Raw genomic sequence first — 23,918 nt, 5'->3', positions numbered from 1 at the left:
TAATTTACTACTTTGACAACGAAGAGCAGGTAAGTACAAATTCATTCTTACAGTGTAGAGCAGTCAATATTCACAAGTCCCATACAGAAGTATTAGTGGATAGTTGTGCATTTTCTTTCTTATTTGATTTAACTGAAAAGCACAACTTTCTAAACATGCAGCATTTCTTTTCATTTTATATCATATCTTATTTTTTTATGTTTACATGGACTTGCTTGGATAAAATGTAAACAAAGGATTAAGAAGTATCCTCTGTTCTTTTTAGAAACACACTGGCGGATAGTGTGCTGAGTACATTTTGTCACAAAGACGATACATTCATTTTCAACTAAACTGCTAAATAAAAATCAAAGTAAAAGCAAATAACATAATAAATGAAACTAAAATGTTTTAACAGTTTAACTAGACTCTTGCATAATTATATCATATTTGCTACTAAAATGACGCCTTCAAGGTTTGCACAACTAGTTATTAAGTAGGTTTTGATGCCTTTCTCCCGCCCCTAAGAAATTAAATCATCACTTAAAAACCTTGTAATACCTTGTTATGTTTGATGATCAAATGGGTTTGATGATATTAATCATGCAAGTGTGATAAAAGAGCAAAATCAGAAGAAATCTGTTACTATGGCTAATTACGAAATCAGTAAATTACATTTCATTCTGTTGTTTTCTGTAAATTCACACAAATGCCATAGAAAAAAAAGATGTATACTAAAATATTGTAAGGGACTGCAAAGACTTTTCTTTACATCCTACATTAAGTAGGTCATTAAATTAATTAATTAAAAGATTTCTAGTTTTGATTTTTCCTATAAATTTCATAAAATGTGATAACATTTGGCTCTGCTTTGATACATCAAAGAGGTATGAGAATTCAAAATAAATGTACAAAATATAATTTTCTATTATGAATATAGAACAATGTGACCATACAGTAAAAACCTGTTGAGAATACAACAGTTTTACTGTTAAAATGAGAAAAATGTTTACAGTGAGCTGAAGTATTTAGAATATTTTTCCATCATGTAGCAAATTCAAAATAAGTAGTGGCTGTAGTGGCTGTAATACCAGAAATAATAATAATGATGAGCTTATTAGTTGGTGGAAAGTTTGTTGAGTTCTTGAGATGCTATTAAAAATGGATCCTCTTGAAGTATCTGCAGTCTGGGATTCATCAGAGGCAAACATATCATTATGTTTTATAGCAAATCTAACATATCTTATGTAAAGTGAAATAAATAATAATAAGCTACATAAATTAACTTCTTTTGATGTTAACCACACCGCTTTGATTCAGGTGAAGAATCACCGGTTCTGCAATAAAATCCATTTTTATTAGAGAGCTGGACACATTTTCTGAGACAAACATTAAATGTCAGAACTACAACTACAACAACCTGAGAAGGAGACTCTCTCCCATTAAAATGTGTGTTTTCTCTATTTCTGCTGCCTCCGCCGTCGGCCTGCATGACCGGCCTGTGAAAATGAAACACTGGAGCATAAAAAAGGGAGTTCTCGGCTCCCCAGAATAAAAACAAGGAAATGGATCTTTAATTAAAGGTGAGAGGTAATACTATTCTGGGCGAGGGGTTTCTTGCAGAATGTGGTGTAGATGACTGGTTTGAGAAACGCTGGACTGCAGCCTCCCCCCCCGCTCCCTTCTAACCCCCTCACCCCTTTCCTCTGAGTCCCAGCGCTCCCTCCCCTGCACATTCCTACATTCAGTTAATTGGACAGGGAGAGTGGGCCGAGGAGGGAAGCGTTCAGGCCCATTAGCAATCCTCCTGTGGAAGGCTGAGCCGAGAGGATCACAGACTCACAAATAGGAGGATTAAAATAATCAATAGGCTCCTCTCTCTTTCTCTCCTTCGGCACAGACTGGACGGCACACACACACACACACACACGCCTACACCACCCCTACGCGCGCGCACGCCGATATGCTCACACACGTTCAAGAGCAAATACAAACACACCAAGAGTCTGAGGAATTCTAGTTCAAGGAGCAATTCTCTTCTCTCAGTGTTGTCTCTGGATTTTCACAAATTAGTCTGGTTTCATATAAGACTCACACACACATGCCCACACACCCCGACACACACACACATATACAACTATTGTCTGTTAATGAGGGTTAATTTTAACTTCTGATTAAATGAGAACCTCTGAAAAGGTCAGAGACATGAAAATAGTCTCACATGTCAGACAAGTATTTGGTTCTAGTCTTCCTGTAGTATTTTATTTATTATTTTAACTTCTAATGCTTAGAAAGGCTTAGCCATGTGGATAGGAGCTTTTAAATGTTTTAGTCTCATGTTAATACCGGGAAACCTTTACTGCTCTTCCCATGTTTTTTTTTTTTTCATCTTGAGGTGAGTCTTATTCAAATTTTTTTAAAGAACTTTCTTTAATGTGTCGGTCATTATTTTATATATATAAAACTATTAAGAAGTATGGATTTTTTTTTACTATTTCTCCATCTCACTGTATAATAAACTTACTACCTTCATATCAGAATAATTGATTTTCTTTATTTCTTCTTATTGTTCACTTTCACAATCTTTATTGCCAGGCTGTAGTAAGACAGCTTACTTAATTTTTGTTGGGAAAATATAAGAAACCATCGGAATTAACTATTTTTTATTTCTTAATGACTTCTGAAGAGAAAAACTAAATACCAAATTGTGCCACAGAGGAAAAACAAACAAAAAAACTCTTGAAATGTAATTTTATAGATAATTACGTGAATCTATTCAAGAGGATTTTCACTAATCCTTCCTACATTCAACCTAACTGCAGCTGTGGCTCAAGTAATTATGTGAAGATTTATTCAAAAAACGTTAGTTAAAAAAACTAACTTATTAGTGTAATAAAACATACGTTTATATAGTTGTTTAAACTATTGTACTCGTGTTTCCAGTATTACATTTTATTCTGTCACTTTTAAAGTATTACGACAAATTAAAATGTCAATTCCCATCATTTTATTTAGTAAGCTGACCGATGCAGTTACAATGTTGAAAATGTTCTTAAATACTGTTGCTTCCTTATTTCAATTCTAGACATTTAATTAGCTTTAAACTTTCTTATTAATTTTATAAAAGGACCGAATATTATCAACATACTAACCGTGTTCTGGAAAACTGTAATTTGTCCCGAAGACTCTCAATTAAAAATATTATCTGCACAACGCTGCCCCCTGTCGACTCCTCACTGTCATCACAGCCTCTATGTCATCCAGATGCAGTAGCCTGTTCTGTCCGCTGGGTGGCAGGCAACGTCGACTGGTTGTCTGCAGGCAAAGATGGCGGTGCGGAAGAAAGACGGCGGCCCGAATGTAAAATATTTTGAAGCGTCTGACACCGTTTCCCAGTTTGATAATGTCCGCGTCTGGCTGGGAAAGAATTATAAAAAGGTACTGAGCGCACGTTTTATAAGCATGCACACGGGGCTTTCTTTTTTCTGTCACCCTTAAACGTAGAGCAGAGGCAGTGACAAAGAGAGGAGGGAGGGTGCTGCTGCTGCGGATGAGCATCCAGCTGTTTGATTCACAAAAGGATGCTGAGCCAACAGATGCAGCAGAAGCAACCGCGAACGGTGGTGTCTGCTTACGTTTGGGTAGCTAAACGAATGAAAGCCATCAAAAAAAAATCTGACCCGAGAGGGTAGAGTTTACAAAGATGAAGGTGTTTTTAGCCAGGCAGACGGCAAGCTAGCCAGCTAATCGGCTAACGGTTAAAGCAGCTCGGATCCAGATGTTGGCTCTGTGGCGCGCCTCTGTGACTGAAGTCCTGAACTGGGCTTGATTACAGCGAGCAGCTTTCTGCGTTGGACGAAATGAATCTGAAATATTATTAAAGCGGTGATTTTTATTTTATTTATTTATTTTTGCTCTCACCAGATATCCAATCGCATCCCGGTATAACCTTTTCACGTAAAAGCGCTGGAACTTCTACACTGTAAAACTAGACAGGTTGTCTCAACTGGATAATCAAGACACGTTGGTGCTGTATATCTCTACTCAAACAGTTTTATTTGAAAAAAGGATTAAGTGCTTTTCAAATTACTTCATCCTAAAATTGGGATTGTTATAGCATTTTAAAACCTGGACTCCTGGGGTGATTTCTATAATTCAGCGTACACAAAAACGAGCAAAGCTGTAGCAGAAAACAAAACAAAAATATTAATGAAAAACATTTACAACCATGAGATCCACTTAAATAGAATATGTGTAGAGCCACAGAAGCTACATGAAAAAATGAGCCTGCTTTACCCTAGGAAAATTATTTATTTTATTTTTATTTTTAATTAAAGAACAGCAATTTTATTGTACTTTTAAAGGTTTTATAATATAGAACATCATTAAATTGTTATATAAAGTACATTACTGTTTTTTATAGAAAAGATAAAAGAAACATAGTTTGCAACCAAAGGGCAAACAAAGAACTTTAAACATTCTTTATCATTTTAGTGTCTTTCTTTGTTAAACATGCTTTGCATACAAAATATTTGTATTTTTATGTTCATATTATATTATATTATATTATATTATATTATATTATATTATATTATATGCCCCTGTGACACACAGGTAGGAGATTAAAGTTAGTAAAAATACAATTATTTCCATATTGGAAACTTTGATCCAGAATCTGTATATTAATTTTAATACAAGAATAGACATAGAAAACCTTTGCTGTCATTCAACAAAATAATCCTTGATTTTAGTGCAATAAAAATATGAAGTCCATATTCAAAGTGCTGTTTGTTTATACTATAAGTAAAAAAAATAATAATAAAAGTAAAACGTTTTATAAAAACAATATACTAACAAAAGTAAAAGCATGAAATGTTCAAGAATTTTTTTTATTTATTTCTTTTCTTTTTTCCAATTACTTGATGAAATCAGACTTAGCTCAGGCTGGAAAAGTAGGTGCACATGTATAAAATTAGTTAATACCTATCAGTATATTCTGTAGATTGTTGAAAAAATAAACAAACTTTTGATTAGTTGAAAAAAACTGTATCATCAGATAAATGAAACACGGTTTTGTGGGACCAAACGGTCAACATTTTGCTCTGTTTATGTCCCTAACAAATAGATTATTATAGATTATAGATAACAAATAGATTATTAATGATGCATCAGAGGAGATGGCAAAAGCAGTTACACAATCATAACCTGATTATAGATTTGCTGATATAGCGCACACAAACAAGGGCTGCCCTAAAATATGAAGTTGTTTTAAAAACAACACACTAATCATGACAATCTCTTAAGTAGCTGCACACTATTAAGACGTTTCCTCTCTTTTTCTCTTCAGTACATCCAGGCTGAGCCCCCCACTAATAAATCTCTGTCCAGCCTGGTGGTCCAGCTGCTCCAGTTCCAGGAGGAGGTTTTCGGCAGACATGTCAGCAATCCTCCCCTCACAAAGCTGCCGGTGGGTTTATTTTCTCTCCCCTGAGATCTCTGAACAAACACTTTTCATGGCATTGATTCGTACTCAAACTTTTGTATTTTCTGCTTTCAGATGAAATGTTTCCTAGACTTCAAGTCAGGCGGGGCTCTGTGCCACATTCTGGCTGCTGCCTACAAGTTCAAAAGTGACCAAGGATGGTAAGACTTTCTTTCCGGCTGACTTTATTATTATTATTATTATTGTTTATTTATTTTGTTTAAAGTTTCGAAGCTGAGTTGGATTTTGGCTTTCTTGCTGTTTCGTGTGTAACTCCAGTCTAATTTCCTGGTAGGCGCAGGTTTGACTTCCAGAATCCGTCGAGGATGGACCGAAATGTGGAGATGTTCATGACCATTGAGAAGTCCTTAGTGCAGGTACATTTGTTTCACTAATCTTTGCTGATAAACTAATTTCTTGGACATGCCATATGCATTAGTTAATGTTTTTTCTCTAATTTTGTCCAATATAAAAAGAGATTAAATTTTTTTAATCACCTTATTTTGGTCAAATTTTCCTTGCTTTGGACAACAGATATAAATAAGTATGAAAAACATTATTTAGAAAAATTAAATGTTTCTACATTTATTACATTTGATACACTGAGGATGGCTCTGCTGAGCTTTAACAGTGGAAATAATTAAACAAATTACAGCAATTCCGCTTTATTATTCTAAATCTCATGATCACTCAGAGGAAACATTACTAATAAAAGGAGGAACCCCAAATTGTTTATATGTAAATGTTTGTAAATTTAAGTTTCATATCATTATTTGCTGCAGAACAACTGTCTGACTCGACCCGTCATCTACCTGAGCTCTGACATAGAACCAAAGCTGCTCGGAAAACTGAAAGACATCATCAAAAGACACCAGGTGGGTTTTTGTTTGTAAACAAATTTTAATTTATCATTTTTTGTGAGTGTAGTAAAGCATTTGTTGTGCTTTTTCATGTTAGCCCAGCTTGTATTGTGCTGTCCTCTCTGCATTAGCATCGGCTCCTCTTTGTGTCGTCTTTTCAGGGCTCCGTGACTGAGGACAAAACCTCCAGCTCCCATATTGTGGTGCCTATTCCTTCCAGTCTGGAGGAAGGTGGGGTCTTGATAGGTGTAGTGTATTTGTTAAATCTTCTTTGACGTGATCAGGATCGGTTATGATGTGAAATGATCTTCTCTGTGCAGAGGAGTGGGTGCGTCCTGTGATGAAGAGAGACAAGCAGGTTCTGCTCCACTGGGGATATTTTCCAGACAGGTTTGTTCTGGATTCATGTATTTGGATCATAATGTTAAAAAAAAAAATTACCTTATCTGTATTTTTCTGTTGATTATAAACAATTATGATTTATTTTTAACGACACTGTGGAGCTTATTGATCATAAACAAGTGAATAGACTCTTGCTTTTAAAATATTGACGGTCACTAGAAATTAGAGGAACAATGTTTCTGTAATTTTTGTAACATAACTGAGGAACATCTTTAAGCATATTAAGTTCAAAACCCACCTCCTGTGTTTGCTCCTAAACATTAAGCTGACACATTGTTGCTGTTGCAATAGTCTCTCACAGGCTTGAACATGTTATTTGTTCCCTTGGTCCGACTTTTAACTTTGTTCCTCTCGTCATTCAGCTATGACACCTGGATCCCAGCCAGTGAGATCGAGGCTGCAGTGGAGGATCCTCCCAGCCCAGAAAAGCCCAGAAAGGTCATTGCTTTGTCCTGATTTATTGCTGTTCATTTAACGACCTTTTAAAAATGTTCTTCATCTTAAATTAGAAATGAAAACTTTTGCAAAGTATTTATACTGCTTAGAGGGTTTCACGTTTTGTCATGCTACAGCCACTAACATTATTGTGTTTCACTGGGATTTTGCGTAATAGAGCCACATGAAGTAGCATGCAATTATGTGGCAGGAACACGATTCATGGTTTTCACATTTTTTACACATAAAATTCAGAAAAATTTCTTTTTATTCTACCATCCTGTGTCAGTACATTTTACAACCACCCAGCTGCAACCTGTTTCAGCTGCAGGTCTCTGCAGTTTCACTACCAGCTCTGCACATCTGGAGACCCGTTTTTTTGCAGATCTGCCTCAGTTCAGTGAGGAAGGAATCTCTGAATTTTAATTTTCAAATCTTACTACAGATCTGGACATTAATTGTGTCAGTCTAACATTTGAACTCCTTTAAACTGAACTGTTTAGTTCTGGTTGCTGGCAGAGGAACCTCTGGTCAACTTTCAAGCTTATTGCAGCTTCTAATAGGTTTTTTTCCTGGATTATGTTGTATGTATTTAGCTTTGTCTAATTCTGACCAGCTCCTCTATACCTGCTAAAAAAAAACAAAAAAAACATTCCTGCAGCATGATGCTGTCACCATTATGTGTCTAGCTCAGAGACATGGTTTGTTCAAGATCATGGATAACAGTTTTGGTTTGAATTGGTGCCAAAAATCTTCCCTTTTCATATGAACAATCAGTGCTGTGAAATTTTGTACACTTTGTATAATATTTTTATAAACTAACTCTGCCTTAAGCTTCTCCTCCCTGACCTGCTTCATGACGCTGTTTGTTCACTAATGTTCTCTAAATGCAAGCCACACCCTTAAAAACGTTCATTTGTATTAAAAAAAAAAGATTAATTAAAACCATCTATTCCATTCCTTCTGCTTAACAGTTATACACTATTTAATGTTGCTCACTCAGATGATATTTCAATAAAGTAAATTTATGCTTCTGGCTTCACAAAATATTAAAAAAGTTACGTGGGTGCTAGTCACTTTGTGTTAGAGCTTAGAGCCTGAAGCAATAAGTAAAAGTATTTCCCTCTTGCTTGTTCTCTGCTCACTAGAAATGCTCGAATATTGCTATTGACAGGTTCATGCAAAGTGGATTTTAGACCTTGACCAGTATAACGAGTGGATGAATGAGGAAGACTATGAGGTGGGAGAGGGCTGTCCAAAGAGGAAGAGGATCTCTGCCAAGACGCTGACAGATGAGGTGACAACACCAGATGAGAGAAGGGACAAGAAACCCGGCAGTGCCAAGAAAAGAAAGCGATCGCCATCACCTTCACCAACCCCTCCGCCTCAAGAGAGCAAGAAAAAAAATACAAAAAAAGGGTAAGAGCTCAGATTTGTTTGATTCGTTTAACAAACAAATCTACAAGTCACATTCATCCTTCTATCTGCCTGTCGAATTCAATTTCATTTCACTTTACCTATAATTATTCATAAAACAAACAGATGTGGTTCATATCCAGAAATATACAATCACATCAAACCAATACTTATGATAAGAAAATTGTAATTCAGTTTCAAGCATTCAGTTTGGACTCCATTTATTATAAAACGCAGTCGAAATCTTTTACTAGTTGTAGAAATGTTTATATATATCAGGAAGCCCTGCTGGTTGTATAAAGTAATTGACTTTGCTGAAACATCCTGTGTTTATGCATTCTAGAGATTTTATTTTATTTTTCCAAATTCACACCTGAGAGTAATTTTTTTAAGCTCTGCCGCTACTCATGTCTTCTGAGCCAAATTTATGAATAAGAATCTGTAAAGCCTTTCAGAAAATGGCTCAGAAAGTCAACATTTATCACTAAAAAACCCTTTCCAGTCACTTACACCCACTGTGGGGATACACTGGGTGGTGAACAGATGTTTTTGTGTGTGTTGCCAGGCCGACGACCCCGTACACCAAGTCTAAACGGGGTCAGAGGGAGGAGGAGCAGGAGGAGCTGTCCAAGGATCTGGATGAAGCCTCACCTGTTCCTGCATCTGAAGAGGGAACCACAGCAAAGACAAGTATACTGAGATATATATATATTTGAATATATTTAAATAGATTGTTGGAAAACTACTATGTAAAATTTTTTATACTATCAAACTTTTCAGTGGATTAATTTCTTGCTGTCTGCCTGTAGATAACACCAAGAAGGATTCTGAATCGACCCCAGTTAAGGGAGGCACTGATGTGGGTATGGATGATAAAACATATAAACACTATTTATCTGTAAATCTGCAGTAGGTAACTTTTTTACAGAAAAATATGTTTTTACATATTTGTTGAAACGGTCAGTATGTTTTGACAGTACAACATGAGACACACAATCTGTGAAAAAAAAAAAAAATCAACCTTCAATGGCTTCTCTCTGCAGAAGCGCAACGCTCCCGGCTAGAAACAACCAATCAGAGCCACTTTTTTTTATCTGTCTCATATTATATTGTCAGGTCATATCGACAGTTTAAAAAAATATGAAGAAAACACATTTTTGTAGAAGTTACCTACTGCAGCTTTGAAAAATATGTCAGAGGAAACATGACTTTTTAAATATTACTATAAAGGTATTTGCAGAGCTTTGTAATGTGCTGCTGACGGTACTTATTAAAATATCGCCTCTTCATCTTTTTACGTGTGATTTCAACAGATGAACAAGAAGACGAGTCAATGGAGACAACGGGAAAGGTATGGTTAATCTAAAAAGTTTCATTTAAAAGAAAATATCCTGAAATGTGTTGAGGTGTATTAATTTAATTCAAACTAAACTGAAAGTTTTTAATTTCGTCTTTTTTTTAATTATTGCTCAGTTTTTTTTATTTTTGTTTCTTGATTTGTTTATATGACTTTTTAATGAAATGTGTGTTTTTAACAGGAAGAGGAGGAGGGCAGTCCCAGTGTGAAGGGTGAACCGGTGAAGAGTTCAGACCTTCATGAGGACAACGTGACGGAGCAAACTCACCACATCATCATCCCCAGCTACGCCGCCTGGTTCGACTACAACAGGTAACAGCATTTACGCAGTGGCTTCATTTGAAATGTCTTTAAGACATGGTTGTAACGTGAGTTTAAGGAATTACAGTGATTTGATGCATTATTTCTGAATATTTTATAGCATTGTAGTCATACTAAGAATGAGAAATTAAGCATTCTTTCCTTAATTAATTCCCAGTGGATTTATTAGAATGTTTCAATAACACATTTATGCCTCTGCAAACCTTGAAAAAAGTTATATTGCCTTTTGATGGCATAGATGATTAATGAAGAGGATGAGCTAAAAATAATAGAAGTTGATTAAATGTTGCTATTCAGTGTCGTATTTTTCTTGGATACAGAAAGTATTGTTGTTGACTGAAAGCTGCCGTTTGTAGGATCTTCATCGGGTTTTGTACAAAACTTTCAGAAAATCATTGATTTGTTTATGGTCTCACACATTGAATTAAGGTTTGTTTGCTGTTTCTACTGATTCAGCAAAGATTAAAGTAGAAATCATGTCTGATTATGGCTGAGAACATCACATTGACTCTGTTCTGATTTCTCTTCCAGTGTTCATGCCATTGAGCGGCGAGCTCTGCCCGAGTTTTTCAATGGGAAGAACAAATCTAAAACCCCCGAGATGTAAGCATTCGATTGGTGCACAACACAGAGTGATTAATCAGGTGCTTGGGAACTACTGTTATTGTTTTAATGCAGTAGCATATCTCAGTTGTCTCCTTTTGTCCCTTTAGTTATCTAGCATACAGGAACTTCATGATTGACACCTATCGACTGAACCCTCAGGAGTATTTGACCTCCACCGCCTGCCGCAGAAACCTGGCAGGAGACGTGTGTGCCATCATGAGGTAGGAGTGGAGGTTGATCTTTATCCGTCCGTCAGCCTTTAATCCAACTTTCCAGCAGTGGAGGAAACCCCATGTGTCTCCTGTTCTGCAGAGTTCATGCTTTTCTAGAGCAGTGGGGACTGATCAACTATCAGGTGGACTCAGAGAGTCGGCCCACGCCCATGGGACCCCCGCCGACCTCTCACTTCCACGTCCTGGCGGACACTCCTTCAAGTCTGGTCCCCCTGCAGCCCAAAACATCCCAGGTTTCTAAATACTCACATGCAAACATGCAAATAGAAATTGGTGAATATTATTTTATATTCTTGCTCTTTCACTGTATCCCACTCAGACCCCCGCCACCCAGCCGATGATATCATTCCCAGACAAGGTGAAGGAGAAGCCCACAGATCTGCAAAACTTTGGGCTTCGGACCGACATGTACAGCAAGAAGACTGGGTCTGCTAAGGTGAACACAAGAGTGGTTGCTTATAACAAGGGCTGAAATGATTATTGAACAATCATCAACTAATTTAGCAGTCAACTAATCATTAACTGGAGTATACAGACTCAAAAAAGGCCATTTTTGAGATAACATTTGCATTCAAGATAAAAACTGTAGCGTGTAAATATGTTCTACCCAAAACTCCTCAAGTAGCACAGTTTTAGTTTCACAACTCATACATAACTCTTATTGTAACTCTTATTGTATGACTGGCACTCAAATAAATTTGTGGTGATATTTTTGAGTGCAGAGCAAGAGTGCAGCGAGCTCTATGAGGGAGTGGACAGAGCAGGAAACACTACTACTACTTGAGGTATTTACATTTTGCTGACACTATTAGTCACAATTCTTCTGTGGAGACAGCAATGGCTGAATGACTATCCCTCGCCTTTCAGGGGCTGGAGATGTATAAGGATGACTGGAACAAGGTCTCTGAACATGTGGGCAGCCGTACACAAGATGAGTGCATCCTGCACTTCCTGCGGTTACCAATCGAAGACCCATACTTGGAGGACAGCTCGTCTACTCTGGGCCCCCTGGCCTACCAGCCCGTTCCCTTCAGCCAAGCAGGAAACCCCGTCATGAGCACCGTGGCCTTCCTGGCTTCTGTAGTTGACCCACGTGTGGCCTCAGCTGCAGCCAAATCCGCTCTCGGTGAGAAGCGTTTTCTTTTGAAAATTTCATGATGAACAGATATCAAATTATGAGATGAGCGTGATATTTTGTTGTGTTCCTTTTCTCCATCACTGGTTTTAGTGCATTTCTTAATCCAGAGATTTAAACATTTATCAATAATGACACTGAAAGGGGACCCATTAGGCAAAATTCACCTTTTGCCGTTTTTTGTTTTTTTTTTACTTCTATTGGAGTCTCAACTCCTTCTAAGAATAAGAATAGCCCAGGCGCTTAAAAAACCACCCAGACATTTTCTGGCCATAAGATCATTGTTGGTGTCTGGAAAACGAGTCATTTCAAAAACCTTCCAATTGTTGAGTCACAATCTACGGTCACTGCACCATTACCTAGCAACCTCAGCCAAGCCCAGCCTGTCACCTAGCAACCCACGCTGAGCTTCAGGTCAGTTGGTCACCTGGTTTTACCGTTGCATGCGCTGTACAATGGCTGATGGAAAAGAGAAGTGTTTGAGAAGTGTTGTTGTTGCCTTACCATTTATAAACCACTTGCTGTATTCTTATTGGTTTTGCAGGAGGCTCAACTTCTGCTTTTCAAGGATATACGATTGTGTAATTGTGCATCTGTTTGCAGCCATTTTAAAGTGCGAATGTAAACATTGAGTTGTGGGGGAGGGGGGGTCAGCTGCAGCTTCTTTGGATTTAAATGAATGATTTTCTGCAAATAATGTGATGAACATGTTTTGTAAAGCCCATACACCTATCCTAACCTTTTCAAGCTCACCTTTAACTAAAGCATAATGTGCTCATTGTTTTATTTAAAGTAAACAACCTGAAGTCTTGACAAGAACATTGTGCCTCTCCTTATTAGAGGAGTTTTCCCGGATGAAAGAGGAGGTTCCTGCAGCGCTTGTTGAGGCTCACGTACGGCGGGTGGAGGAAGCGGCGAGAGTGAGCGGCCGACAGGATCCCCTGTATGGCCTGGAGGGAAGCGGCATTGCAGGCACTGGCCTGGAGGAGGGAGAGAGGCCCGGTAGGAAAAAACACAAGAAGCTGGAACAAAACGAGCTGTAACGATTGTAACGATGAATAAACAATTCTTACTTCTCTTCAGATGAAAGCAGCGATGAAAGCAAGAGTGACAGTCAGTTGAGTGAGGAGAAAAGAGATGCTAAGGTATTGTGTTTGCTCATTTAAAAGATTGCAAATAAAATCAAATTGTGTTATTTTAATCATCTTCTTGTGAGCTGTAGTGTAGCTAATTTTACTGTAGGTCTGAAACAATTAATCATGATGAATCAATGATTAATTGTGAACTGGAGCCTACAAAAATTTTAAAAAGCTATTTCCAGCAGAACAGCACGGTCAGAACTGCTTTGCATTTAAAATAAAGGAAAAACTTCTTTGTCTGTAAATATGTTTTACCTAGAATTTCTCAAGTGGCATCGTTTTAGCTTGACTTGGTTCAAATTTTGTAAAAAAAAATCTCCTGTTAAGCACTTTTTCTTATTCTATTATTCTTTGATTAATCCAAAACATCAGTATTTACAAGGAGAAAGGGCTGAGCTCGTCACATGGTGATGCTAGAAGTATGTTTTAGCTGCAGATCCAAATGATCAAGAGTTCACTAAAGTAAGGCTTTATTGTTGCATTTTAGTCAATAAAATGTAAATTTTCTTATTTAATAAAGGGGTTGAATTGTCTTTTATTTACATCTGTTAATGTATTTATAATATTGTATCTAAAAGGCTTAATTGGTTACATGAAAAATTTCTTAATTTATTTGATTAATCAGAATAATCTATAGAATAATCGATTATTTTTAAAAAAACAGCTGCACCTACTGTCTTTTACGTAGGAGAGTAAAGATGGAGCGATGGAGGAGGAAGAGAAGCAGGTGGAGAATGGGAAGAAAGAAGAAGAAAGAGGAAGAGAAGCAGAAGGCGAGAGAGAGGCAGATAAGACAGAGCCTGAGATGGGTATGTGAGGTTTTATCTCTGAGATGTCAGATGCATAAAAGCCTGATTAAAGCTCAGACATTAGGTTTCTCTCTCTTCTCTTCTCTTAGGTGACGGTGAGAAGGAGAAGGATGCTAAGGAGGGAACAGAGGAGGGACAAAGAGAAGGAGAGATGGAAGGAGAGAGGAAGGCTAAAGTTGAGCGCGATGTGGGAGAGGGAAACCTGGCAACTGCTGCTGCCTCCGCGTTAGCAGCTGCTGCCGTCAAAGCCAAGGTGAAGCTTAATTTATCACTCCTGCCTCTTCAAGACATGCTTTCTTATTCTTTACCTCCTATAAAGGCAGATCCCCCTCTCTGTGTTCACAGCATTTAGCTGCAGTGGAAGAGAGGAAGATCAAATCTTTGGTGGCTCTGCTGGTGGAGACCCAGATGAAGAAGCTTGAGATTAAACTGCGACACTTTGAAGAACTGGAAACTATCATGGACAGAGAGCGGGAGGCTGTGAGTGCGGGAACCTGGGATATGTAGTCCTGTTAAACAGCACAGAGTTTTATTTATAATCTAAATATTGTTTCACCAAATACTCTAACGCTACGTTCACACTGCAGCCTGAAGTGATTCAAATCCGATTTTTTTGCCCTTCCGTTACCTGTTCCTGATCTTTTCATGACAATCTGAACAACACAGATCAAATTTTTATAAATGTAACCCAAACCACTTAAATATGTGGTTTTAAATATGATACGTATCCAATCTTTTCAAATTTGACTTGTGTCTGTAAGGCTGTAATGATACTCGACAAACATCACTATTCTGCATCCTGAACAGGATGGAAACAACAACCACGGCAGACAGTAATGTGGATTAAGTGGTTAATGTTTGTGCTCCGGTTAGACAACTTTAAAATCACAAAATGTGCTCCACCATTAGCATCCATATTTACTTCTGCAAACACTGAGAAACGCTCTCTTCGTGATGTTACTGCGTCCTCCACTGCAGATGCGAGATTCTTTCAGGTTGTTTGCAAATCAAAGGTGGAGATCCTATATAAGTTGATTATATTTGAAAATATGAATGACGATGTATATAAAAAAAAATCTGATTTCACAAAAGAATCTGAATTGATCATCAAGCCCTAAGATATGTTTGTGTTTTCAGCTGGAGTACCAGCGGCAGCAGCTGCTGGCTGACCGCCAGTCCTTCCACATGGAGCAGCTGAAGTACGCTGAGATGAGGGCCCGCCAGCAGCACTTCCAGCAGATCCAGCACCAGCAGCACAGCCAGACCGGAGGCCCTCACTCCAACCAGGCGGCCTCGGCTGCACCGCCTCAAGGCCCCAGTGCCAGTCAGCCAGCTCCCAGCACACCAGCTCCTCAGGCGGCCCCCAGTCCTGCCCCACCAGCTTCTTCTGCCCCGCCCCCCGAGTCCCAACCTGCAGCAGGCACTCACACGTCATCTCCCTGCCCTCCAGGCCAGCCCCCGGCCCCTCACTCCAGCTCCAGCACTACACCCGTACACCACGGTGAGTTAAAAGGTGGAACTCATTTATCACATTCATTATTGCTCAATACAGTCTTAGCAGGAATTCACAACAACATATGAAGTTTTTGCTGTAGTATTCTGGCATTTGTTAGCTGGATGCCATCAGCTAACTCACACTCTTTGGTTACTTAGCAACAACCTGCTGAGTTCCTTGTGGAACTCAGCTTGTGGTTACCTAGCAACAACTTGTGGAGTAACTTGTGCGGCAACAGTTTAAGGTTTTTGCCACTGTGTCTCATAACTGCTTAAAAATAAAAAACAATGGAGTGGTGTGAAAAACTGGATAAAACAGGAAAGGTCACGTCACTAGTTTGACAGCATTTTCCATATTTAAAATAAATAATTGATCAATAATTATCAATATCCACTTATATGAAATTCTTATATTGTGATAAGTGTTTCAGTCATATCATTCAGCCGTAATAAAACTTGTATTATTACTTTAAGATTTAAAATAATTACTAGTGCTTTTACTGCCATTCTCTGTGGAAATTCAGTGTAAATATTGTAAAAAATGTTGGAGGGGGGAAAAGGATAAAACCTGCATTTTTTATTATATCTAGATTTTAGGACATTAACTGCTTTACTGTAATTTTTAGCCAAAGTTGTTAAAAACCTTAGTGGAAGATCCAAAGAGCCACAGGTTGCAGACCCTTACACCAGAAGAATCTCTTGAATTAAATCAACCTTCATCTTTGATGTTGATCTTGAATAATCTGGATAATTTTAGGCCAAAAAGCAGGTTATAATTTGCTCCGCCCACCATAATCCCTCTTGTCGAATAAGCTACTAGTCAACATTTCACTGACTGAACATGGTGTCTGAATGATGCCCATCTCAATAAACACAAACGTTATTGTTTCAATAGCTTTTGTAAAAAGAGAGAGTCCAACTTTTAAATAACATAATGCTTTCCACCTGAAGGCACAGCTGTTATATTTTTTCCCTCCTGTTCCTCCCACAGAGCCCAGCGCTCCTCACCAAGGTGAGTCACTCCACCCATCAGCTCCTGTTCCTGCACCACAGTGAGAAAATCATCCATAAATTGCCTGCGAATCCAAATGACTGACCATTTTGACGCCTGCCTATATCATCTGAAATGAAGAAGTCACCAACAAATGGATGAGAAGATATTTTACATGTTTAGTTTTTGTTTTTCTACAAGGCAATCGATGTGAAGATCAAAATGTAAATTAATCCACCTCTTTGTTTGAAAGTAAGTCATTTTAAAATACAACTGACTCTTTTAAGGGAAAATTGATTTTAATCTTTTGTTGCTGACCAAACAGCAGTGAGTCGTGTTCATGGTAAACATCTTACTCAGTTTTGCCAACATGTCAGAGGATAGAAGAACAAAAGCTTCCTATTGGTTTGGACTGTTTCATTTAATGTGCTGCAACAGTTTGCGATAGGTCATGAAGTCTCATAGTTCATCCAGTGGCCCTGCCTCCTTGTACTTTAGGTACGTTTTAAAACATACATGTATGTAAAGGAAAAAGCACTTTTCTCCTTGAAAGTCTCGCTGAAAGACTTGAAGCATCCGCCGTATTGAACTCTAGCACTTATATCTTTGTTTTGTGGTCTTAAATACTTCAACCAACAGGAAGTTTCAAACTTACTCATGGTTCTTAGATCCACTTGTGTTTACGTTGCATGGATAAGTCGTGTCTACAGGGTTGAACCTGAAGGTTTCGTGACTAAAAGTCTGTAATGAAGGAAGAGATTTAAATCGCTAAATTAGCTGATCTAAGCTGTTAAGGAAAACGTACTGTAAACTGGATTATCTGTTACAAACATCTATTTTGTATCCAGTTATGATGCTGTGGAAACTTAAAGTACAGCCTGAAGTCCTGAAAAGACTTTTCTTAGTTTTTTTTTCTCATGTAAACTCCCATCATGCCAGCAGGACTTGGAGTAAAACCTTTCAGTGTGGATGAACTCTAAGCATCCAGTCAAAAATGTACTTATGTTCACTTATAGCAACTACATGCAAAACAGTATTAGATGCTGTGTTATGTAAACCAAAATATTTTCTTTTATGATGGTTGCTTGGGATGCATATGGGATTTTTAATTTTTTTTAACAACTTTTGTTTTTTTCACACAAAAAATTGGAAGAACCTCCAATGCTGGAAAACAAGGGAACACCTTAAAACTCTCTAGCAGAGAATCCTTGAAATCCGTAACAGTGTTTTCACTTTATATCCTGTCGATTTTTATATTTTTTACATGTAATTTTTCCATAGTTTTCCTTTGATATGTCAACATTGTAACTGTATATTATCTTTGTAGCCTGTATCTACCTTCGCCATCTTTGTGTGCGATCTGGACTGTTTTTGCTGGATCTGTCAGAGACGTGACTGTGATCATGTGTGCCCACGCCATCAAGACTTGTAAACAACATTACCTTTCAGTTGTTTTTTTTAATTATTTTATTAAGTGCCATCAGTCGTGTGATCACTAAGTTTGGAAAACTTTAAAAAACTTTTAAAAAAAACCCCATTTTGCTCTACACACTCAACACGTCACATCAGTGTCATGATATATAATCCAGTCAGACGGTGAACGTTTGCAGTTAATGTCCATCTAGCCAGTATTGCAGTCCTCACCTCCGCCGTGAGCATAAATGGACATCTTTTATCTGTGTTCTTACTACATTGTGTGAATTTTGTGATATGAAATAAGTGTCAGCTCAGTTTCTGTATGTTTTTCACTTCGCTCAAGGTAGCAGCAAGTGCGGTATTATACAGTAGACATGAGTTTTTTTTCCTCTGTGAATCATCACATTAGTGCTGACAGTTTATTAAAAAAACATCAGAACTGGTTTAATTACGAAATGTTTGAGGAAAAATTAAAGATGTGAAGAGGACTCATTGTGTAGTGGTTTTCTTTTTGTTTAATGCAAATACTCATTCATCGCATTTAAAACTAATGATTTTTCAATTTTGTTCATTTTGCTGCTCTTCCAGTTTCCAAAAATAATCTTAAGCGAACTTAAAAATTTTGAAAATTTTAACTTAAACAACCAGGTCTTGTTCATATTCAAATACATACAATACAAACCAGGTATTCACATTTAATGTACAAAACAATTTTTTTTCCTCACTACATGACTTAAGATCAGACAAAACTCATCTTGTTTTAGGTTTTTTTTTATTTAGGATTACCAAAATAATTTCTGTTCACTAAATGACAGGAAAAAAAGTACTTTTATCTTTTATTACTTCTATTCAGTCCTTTCTGTTTAAAAGTTTAGATTAATTTCCTTGCTACCAAGTATTTTATTTATTTTGTTGTACTTTGTGGAATTTGTCAAATGAAACCAACTTGTGGAGGTTCTTGATATTTTCTTGATATCGTAGGATTAATTTAATTGTGTCACACAAGAAATGCCTTGCAATACATCCACATCTGTGCCTCGATTTAAATGTAGAATCCAATTCAGTCCAAATTCAATCACAGTTTTATCCAGTTCAACAAAATGAATTGATCTAATCCAATCAAGATGCATTTGCATTAATTATAATTTAATCAAAATCATAACATAATATGCATAAATTCAGCTTAAGAATTATTGCTAACTTAAAAAGCTTCTGAGTTGTTTTTATAGCAGCAACTTCTCATCCAGATCAAGTAGTTTTATTTAGCTAGATGTATTTTTGATATATTTACATGGATTATCCTTTGACTGAGCAGGCTGAACAAAATAGGCCTGTATTTGGCAAAACACTAATAATTACTTTATTGCAGTATGAATATGATGAGTCAAAGCTACTTTGAAAACCTCTTCAGACAATTTTAAAGAAATCACAAATCCATATACCTACATTTCATCAATAGAATCCATTTTACCCAACTTTAATCTATTTTTAATTTGATTTGCAAAGCTTGGAGGCTAATTAACTTTGTAAACCATTTTATTCCATATGTTTAATGTAACAGGTCACATTATCATATCCATCCAAAAGAAAAGAACAACACATAGACTGGCTGCCAGAGATGATGAAGGTAAACCAAAAGTAGGAGTTGTACCACTGATTGTGCCTGCAAACGTCAACAGGAGTTAGGAATATGAGGTTTTCACATTAGACAGGAAAAGGCACATAAAAAAAGCTTCAACAGCAACAAAACAATGTTGGAGGTAGAATGACGTGGATGAAAGAGAAAGACGAGACAAACAGCACATAAAATATTCAGGAATAAATTTAAAGATGGAGGCGTTTGAAGTCCTTAACCACTCATCACCACCCTGACGAGTTCTGCAAAAGAGACAGGAAGAAACTTGGTATCGCTATGACAGGAACACACTTCATCACCATCACTCAGTGGAGAAAAAGAAGCTTTCTTCAGCCAACACACTAAAAAACATAATGAGTTATAAAACAACATCATAAAATATGCAATGACTGTTTGTTTCAAAACCCAATGAGGGAAAAGAAACATAAACAAACAAATGCAGTAATATTTACCGTTTTAACAAAACTAGCAATGAACAGCTGGCAGTCAGAGATAAAAGTATCGTTAAATGGTTTTTCTTTCCGAATTCCTTTCCCTTGTTGTTGGTAAATTAGATTTTACTTCATCTTTATGGTCAATAGGCCAGCCATATTTAACACTGTCATATTTCATAAAAAGTGACTTTCTGCATTTTCATCGTTTTAATTTTCCTCTTCTATTATGTTTGGCATGACTGAGATCATGCCTGGGTTTGGTCATCTGCTTGCCTGCAGTGAAGGATCAGCAAGAAAATATTTTAAGTATACTTGGTACAAATGCGAAATTTATCAAGCAACATAAAATCTAAATCTCTGAATGTTTCACTTTGCTTACTGCCCATTAGATATTTTTTTTACTTCTTTAAAGATCTCCACTGTGGGATGGAGTTTTGTTGTTGTGTATAGTTTGAAAAAAGCTAAGGAAAAAAACCCCAAAAGGATCATTAGAATTATATATAAAAATAGGCCTGTCGTTAAATTATGTTCACCTGAATGCTAAAATTATACTCGTACTCAGACATCACTTGGATAATAACATTTGCTTCAGAAAATACTAAACAGATTGTGAAAAATGTGTGTATTTATGTCTGTATTTTTTACTCAATCCATTTCTTATCCATGTCTTGCTCTATTCATATTTACCTTCATAATTAATGCAGCCATTGGCATCTTCATGCCCTGCTAAAAGTGTCTCCACTTCTTCTTCCGTCATCTTTTCACCTGAAACACAAAAATAAAATTCAAATTGAGAGATTCATTTAAAAAAATAGACACTATTTTTTGCATTACTGGAAGTGTTGACCTAACCACAAACATCTGCACAGTACATAGAAACATCAAGCCAAGCTTTTCTGCTGCAGGTCTTACCCAGAGTGGTGAGGACGTGACGCAGCTCTGCTCCCATCACTGTGCCGTTTCCCTCCTTGTCAAAGACACGCAGGCCTTCGACAATATCTTCAAAGGAGCCGTGGTCCTTGTTCTTAGCGATGGCGTGAAACATGGGCAGAAATTGCTCAAAATCCAGCAACTTGTTGTTCATCTCTGGAGGTGGTAAAAAGAAAGCGTGAGGGAAACTTTTATATTTCAGAAATATAACACAAAGCAGATTTTTCACAAGTCATTTGGTGAAATTTAAAAATAAAAGCATCCAAATCGGACAAACGTCTGACAGTTATTTATCCATCTGGATTTTTACATTCCCTGTTTGTGTGACTGGTGAAATTAGATGCTTGCCTTCCATTTTGGGGTTTCCAAGAATTTTTAGCACCTCTGCGTTGACCGGGTTCTGCCCCAAGGCTCGCATCACATCGCCACACTGATTGTAGGTTATTTTCCCATCACCGGTCCGGTCAAACAACAGGAAGGCCTCCTTAAACTCTTAAAAACGAAAAAGAGAAAGAATTGCAGTTCAGCTAAACGGCACAAGCTAAGCTCAATATCTGTTAGTGACAAACCATCCAGGCACAAAGAAATGAGAGCAAAACATTCAAATGTGTCCAAGGGCCATAGATAAGTTATTGAACAAACTTCTTCAGCTTCATTTGCCTAAAGTTGTGCAGACATCCAGTTAGTGCTGCATATCCATAGAAGGAGAAGTGCAGAGTCTGCTGGATAGATAGGTCATATCTGAGCTGAAAAGCAAATGCACTCCACACAACTACACAGATGAAATGTCCCTAAAAGAACTGAAGTAAGTTTCCTGTTGGGTCCTTTTCTAAGTATTTGGATGAAGTAACAACGGTAGAAAATGTTTTAGCATTCCCAATAATGCCACCTTGCATTTGCAGACTTGGCTATGACTTGGAGTTGATCTGTTATACAAAGAAGTATTTATTTAATGGCAATTCTGTAAATCCACAATTATTACTGGTGGTTCAAAACTTGCTATATTTACAATGAATACTAACAAAAGTTGTATGAAAACTTAATTTTTCATACAATTGATATTGTAACCATGTAAGATTTAGGTGATTAGACATGTATGATACACTGAATTATGAATCTGTATGACATAATCCCTTTAGCTGGTCTTTGTTTACTGTGATGAACTGGTGACCTTTTCAGTGTGTGCCCTTTGTCTCGACTATTCAGCTAGAAGATAATGAAAACCCATGCTGTTGGACTGAAGTTAGAAAAGTTATTAGTTGTTATGCATTCTGTATAAAAGGAAAAACAGATACCTACTGGTGCATATCTAGAAATAGTTTTCATCTTAACTTCATGTCCAAATTTATTTTGAAAAAGAATACAAGCTGCATGTGTTTTTGTTTTACAGGAAAAACAACATAACCTAAATGTGCCTTATGACTGAATAAAGGATGTAAACATTTATTCTAGAAAATAGACAAACAGAATATTCAAAGAATATTTTGCCAAGGTTTGTGTTTTTAAGTTTGAACATATATTGCAACAGAATCTGAGCTAAAATTATACAACTCTATCATTTTAAACCTACATTTGTATTGTATGAAAGTTATTTAAATACTACTTCAAACATAAAGACTTAAAATGATGCTAGCACATTTATCACAAAGGTTTGTTAACCGTCAGCTTCACTAACTTGATGAACACCTAACACACATTTTGAAATGCTTAACTGTGTGACTGTAACCACATCAGTGCCTTCATGTCTTGGTTCAGACCCTGATTCACACAATGCACTCCTCAACACAAATACTTTTGCACTCCCATGCAAAAACCACACAGTTCGTCAGCAGACTGTTAATGAGGCAGTGTCAAAACTTAAAAACAACACTTTTCCAGGTCTAGAAAATGACTCCGTTCATCTTTATTTACCTTCAGGGCTCCAGTAGCTTGTGGGGAGCTACAGGGTCAAGATTCATAAAGCTTTTTCAAATCTGCGCTGCATCAACACCACATTTTAATGTGACCATTAAAAGACAAACTATTCATAAAGATGAACTCACCAATGATCTGGTCTTCTGTGAAGTCAGACTGGTTGAGGCAGATTTCAGATAGACGAGACAACGAAGGATAGACGTTAAAAACATGGAGTAAAGCAGGCTACCATTAGCTAACTTGCTTTAGATGTACTCCACATTTTACAACCTTTAACCACGAATTAGCGAAATTATATGCTGTAAAACACGAAACCAGAAGAAAATCTTTACTCACCATGTTTTATTTTGTTGTTTCTATGACGAGGATGTCAGTCTGCACAGAGCTAAACGGACAGCAGCAGCTAACCAGTTTGGTAGGTACGTCCCCGTTGACGTCACGCGTCTCAAACCGAATCAGCCAATCACATTGCAAAAATGTCAGAACATGCGACATATTTTGTGACTTTCAACAGCAGCTTCAAGTCCACGGCAAAGATTGTACCAGGCACGTTATCATGCCACACCCTGTTAATATTCACACATTCACACCAATTTATTCATGTTTTAATAGGAAATTAGCTCGTAGCGCTTCTCAAAAACAAAGAGCTAGGAAATTCAGAGTCACCCCTTGACAGATGTCTTGTTTTTCAGCCTCGGTAATGGAAATCTGTGAGTATCTTAAAAAGAGGTATTATGTGAAATCGACTTTTCTCTCATGAAAAACCACAACTGGAGTGTTGCTTTAATTCTTTCATGAATCTTTGAGAAATCCTTCATTCTCCCCTGGGCTCCATTGGATGGGGCCCACAAACGCTTGCCGGTTGTTGCTGCAGTCTCCAGCCGATCTTCAGACAGCCCCTCCCCCATTCAGCTCCACCAGACTGGCAG

General features: G+C 37.3%; 2 protein-coding genes across 3 annotated transcripts; one reads left to right on the top strand and one right to left on the bottom strand.

The window, feature by feature from the left end:
• The first annotated feature begins 3,250 nt into the window (after positions 1 to 3,250).
• Positions 3,251 to 18,563, top strand: smarcc2 (SWI/SNF related BAF chromatin remodeling complex subunit C2). Of its 2 annotated transcripts, none has more exons than XM_032549015.1 (26): positions 3,251 to 3,417; positions 5,327 to 5,446; positions 5,537 to 5,622; positions 5,763 to 5,838; positions 6,244 to 6,336; positions 6,483 to 6,552; positions 6,642 to 6,711; positions 7,086 to 7,161; positions 8,333 to 8,577; positions 9,140 to 9,264; positions 9,384 to 9,437; positions 9,888 to 9,925; positions 10,113 to 10,243; positions 10,784 to 10,855; positions 10,966 to 11,079; positions 11,171 to 11,324; positions 11,411 to 11,527; positions 11,814 to 11,876; positions 11,959 to 12,217; positions 13,067 to 13,228; positions 13,310 to 13,371; positions 14,054 to 14,174; positions 14,264 to 14,427; positions 14,520 to 14,654; positions 15,312 to 15,687; positions 16,660 to 18,563. In XM_032549015.1, exons 1-26 carry the CDS (start codon positions 3,307 to 3,309, stop codon positions 16,722 to 16,724), a joined length of 3,159 nt encoding a protein of 1,052 aa, XP_032404906.1. In that variant the 5' UTR covers positions 3,251 to 3,306; the 3' UTR covers positions 16,725 to 18,563. The 2 variants fall into 2 exon arrangements, with proteins under 2 accessions (XP_032404906.1, XP_032404905.1); XM_032549014.1 differs by having other exon boundaries at positions 5,757 to 5,838.
• An 848-nt stretch (positions 18,564 to 19,411) lies between these two features.
• On the bottom strand, positions 19,412 to 23,456 carry myl6 (myosin, light chain 6, alkali, smooth muscle and non-muscle). Its single transcript, XM_032549017.1, has 6 exons — positions 23,326 to 23,456; positions 23,118 to 23,145; positions 21,424 to 21,567; positions 21,058 to 21,231; positions 20,833 to 20,910; positions 19,412 to 19,953 (listed from the first exon to the last, which is right to left on the bottom strand). Exons 1-6 carry the CDS (start codon positions 23,326 to 23,328, stop codon positions 19,925 to 19,927), a joined length of 456 nt encoding a protein of 151 aa, XP_032404908.1. The 5' UTR covers positions 23,329 to 23,456; the 3' UTR covers positions 19,412 to 19,924.
• Positions 23,457 to 23,918: the final 462 nt, after the last annotated feature.

This window comes from Xiphophorus hellerii, chromosome 20 (genome assembly GCF_003331165.1).
Source record: "Xiphophorus hellerii strain 12219 chromosome 20, Xiphophorus_hellerii-4.1, whole genome shotgun sequence".
Taxonomy (NCBI): domain Eukaryota; kingdom Metazoa; phylum Chordata; class Actinopteri; order Cyprinodontiformes; family Poeciliidae; genus Xiphophorus; species Xiphophorus hellerii.
The sequence above is the reverse complement of the archived record's forward strand: the minus strand, read 5'-3'. Positions and strand labels throughout refer to the sequence as shown.

Coding starts and splice junctions, on each gene's coding strand:
- smarcc2 (XM_032549014.1), top strand. CDS start 3,307: ATGGCGGTGCGGAAGAAAGACGGCGGCCCGAATGTAAAATATTTTGAA. Junction 8,578..9,139: donor AAAAAAAATACAAAAAAAGG/GTAAGAGCTCAG, acceptor GTGTGTTGCCAG/GCCGACGACCCCGTACACCA. Junction 11,080..11,170: donor GACGTGTGTGCCATCATGAG/GTAGGAGTGGAG, acceptor CCTGTTCTGCAG/AGTTCATGCTTTTCTAGAGC.
- myl6 (XM_032549017.1), bottom strand. Junction 21,232..21,423: donor TGGAAACCCCAAAATGGAAG/GCAAGCATCTAA, acceptor TACCACCTCCAG/AGATGAACAACAAGTTGCTG. Junction 20,911..21,057: donor TCACGTCCTCACCACTCTGG/GTAAGACCTGCA, acceptor TTTGTGTTTCAG/GTGAAAAGATGACGGAAGAA.